The sequence below is a fragment of the Phyllobates terribilis genome, unplaced genomic scaffold, assembly GCF_046119375.1.
Source record: "Phyllobates terribilis strain yellow unplaced genomic scaffold, ASM4611937v1 Scaffold_71__1_contigs__length_7168151, whole genome shotgun sequence".
Taxonomy (NCBI): Eukaryota; Metazoa; Chordata; class Amphibia; order Anura; family Dendrobatidae; genus Phyllobates; species Phyllobates terribilis.
The window spans coordinates 4,588,606-4,597,052 of NW_027362831.1; the positions used below are offsets into that span (position 1 = coordinate 4,588,606).

Consider the following 8,447-nt stretch of genomic DNA (forward strand, 5'->3'; position numbering starts at 1 on the left):
CCTGTGTCTGAGGGATGGGGAAGACCACAGAGCCCAATCACAGGGCCTCCACCTCACCCCCTGATACATGAGGACATCAATGACCAGAAGATCCTAGAACTCGCCTACAAGATGATTGAGCTGCTGACTGGAGAGGTGACACTGCTGGAAATCATGGGACTTTATACAGTAACGCTATGGAGTGATTGGATGCATGACTGTATCATTGTATGTGTCAGGTTCCTATAAGGTGTCAGGATGTCGCTGGCTATTTCTCAATGGAGGAATGGGAGTATTTAGAGGGACACAAAGATCTGTACAGGGACATCATGATGGAGGTTCCCCAGCCCCTCACATCACCAGGTAATAGACAGGACTAAATACACACGGCCTATAATTATCTGTATGTAAAGAATGAATTCAGTCCCTGTATGTGTTTCCTCCAGATCTATCCAGTAAGAGGACAACACCAGAGAGATGTCCCCGTCGTCTTCTTCCACAGAACTGTAAACAAGAAGATCCCAATGTTCCTCAGGATCATCAGGTAGATGGAGAGAAGGTATCATCATCTCCCCTATGATGTGTAGACGGCTGTAAAGGTCATGTCTTCAGTTTTGTTTTATCCACCATTATTATGTTTTATATTTGTGTCATGAGAACGGTGGAGATAACAGGATTAGAGCCGATCAAACTTGTGACTTCTCCATCTGTCTTTGACTTTTATAATATTTCTTTCAGGGTGAAGATCTGACCCATATTAATATTACAGATACATATGTGAGGGGTGATGAGCGGTGTAAAGAGGAGATTCCTACATATGAGTACCCAGGTGAGTAGTAACCACTAAATGCAGAGAAGTCACAGATTCTTCTCAGTCACCGGCTGTGGCTTCTTTATCAGTGGTGTAGTGCGGCCATATCACAATCGTGTGATCACCATTTTGCCGCTAGTCCACAACATTCTCCTCCGTCCAAAAATATTCAGATTACTTTGTGTAATTGTGAAAGCCCTTTTCTGTAGCACTTACAACCTGGAGGATCCACCTACACCCTGGGATTAGGAGACGCTGACCGTTACCTGCCCAGGTCTGTAAACTATAAAGCCAAATGACAGCGTACTTAGAATGTGCTGACAAGTGAGAAAATCACTTGAAGAAAAATATTATGATGGGTCTGTAAGAGAAAGCGGAGGATAATGATGCTGTTGGCTTCCTAGATCCCTGATATCTTATTAGATGAATCTACCTTCTCTCCCTTCTGTGCTGCTGAATGTGCTCATATGGTCCCTACAAGACCAGGTCCAGTCTTTCTGGCCAAACTTCACTTTTATGATCGACAAAATTAAATGTGCAGTGAGGCCAAGTGTGAATTTCTGTACAATAACAACAGAGTTTCCCTTTATCCTGACTTTTCAACTTCTTTTAAAACCAGCTAACTTCAAACAGGATTGTGATAAACTACATGAAAAACATTACACCTGTGCCATGATATATCTCTAAGTTGTGCGTGGCTGATGGCTGTAATATACATTTATTCATGCCTGCAGGAGATGTGTTGGCTCGAGCCCTGGTTTTATGGATTCACTCCACGTCATAAATAGAATTGAGCGAATTTCAAATTCAGGTTCGTGTTCGGGGTTCCGGCTTGTTCGCGCCAAATGGTCCACCATAAATGAGTGCAACTCCAGTTTAGTGTTGGATTTCTCCCTTCATACATACATTGTTGTTGGGGATGTTACATGTTTTTATATTCTTTTTTAGTTCATTCTGTATGATAGTTTCATTGTGATGGGATCGGCCTGCCTCACTTATGTGACGCTGTAACTCCCTGGTAGTCTTTCAAATAGATGTCCATTGCCTCTTCCAAATGCCCGAGATCTAAATTTAAGACACCTCCGCTCTGCACTATTATAAAAAGTTCACTTTAAATGTCTAATATTTCTTCTCATCTGACAGAATATATTGTCCCTTACGATAGTTTAGATTGCCAAGAGCCACTGAGCCCCATACTCTAATTACCACAGAGAGGTTTCACCACTAGTTACTCATTTTTCTCTGTTCAGTTTGATCATTTCAGTAGATGTTTTATTGTCTATAGTCACAGTTTTTGACTTTAGAAATCCTCTGCTTTAACCTCTTCCCGCACCCAGTTTCTGTTCCTAATCAGGGCCCATTTTTCAAATCTGACATGTGTCACTTTATGTGGTGATAACTCTGGAATTCTTCACAAAAGATAATAGGAAACAAATGAACCTTACAAATTATTTTCCAACTTCTCTTGATCCCCCTATATATGGTTGTACATTACTGTCTGGGCACATGGCAGGTTAAGAAGAGAAGGAGCGCCATTTAGATATTAGGAATGCAGATTTTGCTGGAATAGTTCGCAGACACAATGTATTGGGGACGCTGTTCATGGTCACCTGGCAGCTCAAAAGATGGCTACCACAAACAGGCTTGTCTTATCTACCCGGTTTACTGATTTCACAAATTACTTTGCTCATCACCATTTAACCCCTCTACGTGGATCTGGAGTTACACAGAGACCCCTAGGCTTGGGCCATGGTGTTAACTGCTGTTCTCTGGAGCAAGATTGAAAGAAGAATAGTCAGGTAGCCGGGTCAGAACCAAGAGGATAGAGAAAATACAAAATTAGAAGACACAAGAGTAGTCAGTACACGGGCCGAGGTCACAACAGAAACAAATACACAAGCCGGGAGCTGATCACAGATGACTGAACCAGAGGAGAACAAGGCTGTATCTGGCAGCTTCCGGCAATATGCTTCCAGCTTTAGTAGGGTGCGGTGCTTTCCAAATGGCTGAAGCTGGGAGCAGATTACTCCAGCTGGACAACACACACCCATACTGCCAGACTGGATGGTACTTCAGGTCCCAGGCACCCTAATCTTAGTGGCTGCGTAGAGCCTGCACCGCCCAGAGCTTCTGGTTCTGACGTCTCCTCCATGACCAGCGCTGCCTGCAGAATGAATAAGGTGGCTCCTGGTGACAGAAGCAGACGTCACACAAGTTGAAGCAGGAGGAGAAGTAGATGTCCCAGATGAGATGGGACACACCTTTTTCAGAAGTCGTAATATGACAAAGTGGCGGAAAACCAGAGCAGTAGAAATCCCCATAAAGTGACTCCATTTTGGAAATTATAACCCTCAGTGAATTAAGCTATAGGAGTAGTGACTATTTTGACTCCACAGTCGCTTTCCAGAAATTACCACGCAATGGACGTTGGAGAGTGAAAATTGCAAATGGGCTAGTTTATTACCCAACACATAGTGCCCAGATTGTGCTCCAGGAGATACACACCGTAAATTAAGTGGGTTCTTCTCATTATAGTAAAACCAAATACATGGATGCTAAATGTGGTTTAGGCACATAAACTACTGCAAAGCTCAGAAGCAAGGGGGAGATCTGACTTTGGGGGAGCGGATATTGCTGGATTGGTTTATGGAAGCCATGTTGCTTTTCAAGAGCCTTTGAGCCACTAATAATGTGGAAACCTCTGTTATTCCATTAACAGATGATGGATCTGAGTGGGGACTTGTTTTTTTGTGAGATGAGGAGAAGTTTTTATTGGTATTGTTTTCGCCTACATAACATTGGTGGCTTTTTATTCCATATTTGGGAGGCAGAATGAAAAAACAGTTGAACACCACGCTCCACTGCTCCATTCTATGAGGTTTTCTATTAGACTGTGAACTGTTATTGTCCTGGTGAATACGTGAATTTTTTTTATATAACTTGCCTTTTTTTACAGACAGTTTAAGTAGAAATGTTCAAAAATATAAAATTCAAGGATTTTTTATTAAAAAATAATAATTGGTTTTATTCTTAGCAGATGACTGTACCAGGAGATCAGTGGGAGAGCTGACATCTTCAGTTTTCAAATCAGATAATTTTGAGATCTCACAGGATACAATTGAAGTGAATGCCATTACTCCAGATTTACCATCATCCCTTCACAGCAAAGATCAATCATCTGATCCTATGAAACAGGTTCTGTCTTCTGATTCATTACCGACTACTAAGGAAAATCAAAGTCACAAAATAAACATTAAAAAACAAATTGCCCCTAAAGCAAAGAAGCCATTTTCACGTTCAGAATATAGAAATAGTTTTCCCCTCAAAAAGTCTTTTCTTAAACCTCAAAAAATTCACACAGCGAAGAATAGATTTTCTTGTTCCAAGTGTGGGAGATGTTTTAATCAGAAATCAGATTTTGTTAGGCACCTGAGAACTCACACAGGGGAGAAGCCATTTTCCTGTTCAGAATGTGGGAAATGTTTTACATTGCAATCAACGCTTATCGAACATCAGAAAACTCACACAGGGGAGAAGCCATTTTCATGTTTCGAATGTGGGAAATATTTTGCAAAGAAATCAACTCTTATCGCACATCAGAGAACTCACACAGGGGAGAAGCCATTTTCCTGTTCAGAATGTGGGAAATGTTTTACACAGAAATCAAATCTTATCAAACATCAGAGAACTCACACAGGAGAGAAGCCATTTTCCTGTTCAGAATGTGGGAAATGTTTTACAGAGAAATCAAATCTTATCACACATCAGAGCACTCACACAGGGGAGAAGCCATTTTCCTGTTCAGAATGTGGAAAATGTTTTAACCAGAAATCTAGTTTTCTTAAGCACCAGAGAAACCACACAGAGGAGAAGCCATTTTCCTGTTCAGAATGTGGGAAATATTTTACAGAGAAATCAACTCTTATCAACCATCAGAGAACTCACACAGGAGAGAAGCCATTTTCCTGTTCAGAATGTGGGAAATGTTTTAAAGAGAAATCAAATCTTATTGTACATCAGAGAACTCACACAGGGGAGAAGCCATTTTCATGTTCAGAATGTGGGAAATATTTTACAGTGAAATCAACTCTTATCAACCATCAGAGAACTCACACAGGAGAAAAGCCATTTTCCTGTTCAGAATGTGGGAAATGTTTTACAGAGAAATCAAGTCTTACCAAACATCAGAGAACTCACACAGGGGTGAAGCCTTTTTCATGTTCAAAATGTGGGAAATGTTATAACCAGAAAGTGCATCTTGATAACCACTGGACAATCCACACAGGGGAGAATGCCGCAACTACACCCAACTAATTTCTGTACAGACTAGAAAGGCCCTAGCTGTACAACTAAAAACGCCACCGCAGACCTAACTAACTAATAAGCCATTGAGGAGTTTCTCACACCTCCTGAGGAACCAGAGGGGAGGCTGCAACACACTATCAACAAGGGGAAAGGAAAGTGTGAAGTAAAATACGAAAACTCTGAGTGAGAAACAAAAACACATTCATATAGGGCAATTAAGGCAAGCTAAGGAGAACCAAAAATAAAAGGAACAAGTATAATCTCCCAGAAACCTAACATTGTTAGAATGAAAAGGTACTGGGAGGGAAAGCAAACTGACTGGGAGGATTAGTTTCACCTTTGTGGTGAAACTTATAAAATACATCCTCACCAACTGTAAATGTAAACCTGTCCATTTATAATGACCATGGACAAGATAAAGATTCCCAACTCACATCAGGACCACAAGATCCCAGGTACTTTCAGCTGCATCACAATGAATTTAATTATATGTACCAAATGTCCAACTGGGGGTCTGTATGTAGGGGAGACAGGGTAAAACCTTAAAACAAGGATGAATTCTCATCGCCACACAATAAAAGAATAGATCTACTTGTGGCCAAACATTTTTACGGCCACAACTGCTTCTCCCTCTCCCATACTGATAGTTCTGCTTCACGTCACTTGTCTTATCTATTGCATTATTCCTGTGCCCTGTTGTGTATAAATATGTGACTCTTCAGATTTTGTTATACTATGTCTGATGAAGAGACCTGAGTAGTCTTGAAAGCTTGAAATTTCTTACCTTTTAATGGCTAACTGAAAAGATGGTATCAACCACTGATTACTCTCAAATTTTAATATTTTTCTCCATACAGCAATTTTAAGATCTCTCCACAGGTGTTCAATGGGATTTAGATCTTGATTCATTGCTAGTCAGAACTGTCCAGCACTTTGTTTCCATCCATTTTCTGGGTGCTTTTTGAAGTATGTTTGGGGTCATTGTCATGCTGGAAGTCCCATGACCTAGGACGCAAACCCAGCTTTCTGACACTAGTCACTACATTGTGCCCCAAAACCCTTTGCTAATCTTCAGATTTCATGATGCCTTGCACACAGTCAAGGTACCTGACCAGAGGCTGCAAAACAACCCCATAACATTTTTGAAGCTCCAACATATTTGACTGTATGTGTTGTAAATTTATTGATTATGTTGCGCACCTTGGACATAGGAATATCCGGATCTCTAAAGATGGACTTATAACTAGAGATGAGCGGTGTTCGACTAGAACTGTTCGCCAATCTCAAATTCGAGCTGTTTTGGGCGGTGTTCGAGTTGTTCGACGAACCCGAACGATTTGCAAAAAATTCGGCTGTTCGAGGTTATGTTCGATAACTGTTCGTGCACCAAAAGCGTGTCCTGCATGTCTAGCGCTATTTAGAGCACCAATCATGCAGGGATTGTCTGCCACTCACTGTAATGCCACAGCCATGGTGGTTGTGGCATTACAGTGATTGCCCAAATTGATGGGAACAGTGCTCACAGTGAAACATGAAAAGCCGGCAATTCAGCAGCGGCATACACTGGTACCCGACAATTTAGAACAGAAAGAATAGAGAATCACACATAGATTAGATAGATAGAAACATGTCAGTCACACATATAAGAAGCACAGTGACAGTGTTGCTTACTGTACTTGTCATTTAGTGTAAAGGATTTATCAAAAAAAATAATAGTGTTTTCATGCACCGTCTCTTTAAAAAAGCCGGCCGGCAATTCAGCATCTGTACCCGACAATTTAGAATAGAAGGAATAGAGAATCACACATAGATTAGATAGATAGAAACATGTCAGCCACATATATACGAAGTACAGTGACAGTGTTGCTTACTGTACTTGTCATTTAGTGTAAAGGATTTATTAAAAAATATAATAGTGTTTTCGTGCACCGTCTCTTTAAAAAAGCCGGCCGGCAATTCAGCAGCGGTCCCCGACAATTTATAACAGACAGAATAGAGCTTCACACATAGATTAGATAGATAGAAACATGTCAGTCACATATATATGAAGTACTGTGACAGTGTTGCTTACTGTACTTGTCATTTACTGCAAAGGATTTATTAAAAAAAATAATAGTGTTTTCATGCACCGTCTCTTTAAAAAGGCCGGCAATTCAGCATCTGTACCCGACAATTTATAACAGACAGAATAGAGCTTCACACATAGATTAGATAGATAGAAACATGTCAGTCACATATATAATAAGTACAGTGACAGTGTTGGTTACTGTACTTGTCATTTAGTATTAAAATAAAGGATTTATTATTAAAAAAAATTGGCGTGGGGTTCCCCGTAATTTTAGTCTCTAGCGGAGGTTAAGCAGACAGCTGGGGCAGATGTTTGAAGCCTGGGAAGGGGGTAATACCCACGGAGCTTCCCAGACTACTAATATCAGCCCCCAGCTGAATACCTAGCCTTTACTAGCTATTAAAATGGGGGACCCCCCAAAAAAATGACGTGGGGTCCCCCCTAATTTAATAGCTAGCAAAGGCTAGGCAGACAGCTGGGGGCTGATATTAATAGCCCAGGAAGGGAACCATGAATATTGGCCCCCTCCCAGGCTAGAAACACCAGCCGTCAGCCGCCCCAGAAATGGCGCATCCATAGGATGCGCCAATTCTGGCACTTAGCCTCGCTCTTCCACGCTGCCCTGGTGCGGTGGCAGGGGGTAATAGGGTTGGGGTTGATGTCAGCTTATAATGCCAGCTGACATCAAGCCCAGGTTAGTAATGGAGAGGCGTCTATAAGACACCCCCATTACTAACCCCATAGTCAAAGTTAAAAGAAAACACAAACACCCAGAATAAAGTCCTTTAATTGAAATAAAGACACATTCCTTTATTGTTCTAAATTAAACCATACTTACCATCACGCCCATTCCAGCTGAAGCCAACGATCTCCTGCAATAAAAGAAAAATAATAAAGCAACCTCATCCTTACCTTTCCATGGTTCCCACGACAGCTTCAGCTCTGCTACATCGAGATAACAGGCTGGACCGCAGCAGAACGCTGCCATCCAGCCTGTCATCCCGCAGACACTGAGAAGCGCAGGCATGCTTGCGCTCTGCAGTGTCTGGCTGTGACGGCATAAAGATGAGACGAGTTCATGTCCAATGAACTCGGCGCACCTCATGCACGTCACTGACAGCGTGGGAGAATTCTCCTGCACTCAGCACTTCAGCGTGAGAATTCTCCCACGCTGTCAGTGACGTGCATGAGGTCAGCTGAGTTCATTGGACATGAATGAGCTCACCTCATGCACGTCACTGACAGCGTGGGAAAATTCACACGCTGTAGCGCTGAGTGCAGGAG

General features: G+C 41.8%; 1 protein-coding gene across 2 annotated transcripts; it reads left to right on the top strand.

Annotated features, from left to right (window-relative positions):
- The first annotated feature begins 253 nt into the window (after positions 1 to 253).
- Positions 254 to 5,735, top strand: LOC141194457 (uncharacterized). 2 transcript variants are annotated; one of them, XM_073662378.1, is made up of 4 exons: positions 254 to 342; positions 426 to 523; positions 718 to 808; positions 3,825 to 5,735. In XM_073662378.1, the coding sequence occupies exons 1-4, from the start codon at positions 258 to 260 to the stop codon at positions 5,102 to 5,104; spliced, it is 1,554 nt and encodes a 517-aa protein (XP_073518479.1). In that variant the 5' UTR covers positions 254 to 257; the 3' UTR covers positions 5,105 to 5,735. The 2 variants fall into 2 exon arrangements, with proteins under 2 accessions (XP_073518479.1, XP_073518480.1); XM_073662379.1 differs by having other exon boundaries at positions 3,828 to 5,735.
- Positions 5,736 to 8,447: the final 2,712 nt, after the last annotated feature.

Excerpts from the sequence above, each read along its gene's own strand:
- LOC141194457 (XM_073662378.1), top strand. The coding sequence starts at position 258 with ATGGAGGAATGGGAGTATTTAGAGGGACACAAAGATCTGTACAGGGAC. Across the intron at positions 524-717 it reads ATGTTCCTCAGGATCATCAG|GGTGAAGATCTGACCCATAT; the intron begins GTAGATGGAGAG and ends TATTTCTTTCAG. Across the intron at positions 809-3,824 it reads TCCTACATATGAGTACCCAG|CAGATGACTGTACCAGGAGA; the intron begins GTGAGTAGTAAC and ends TTTTATTCTTAG.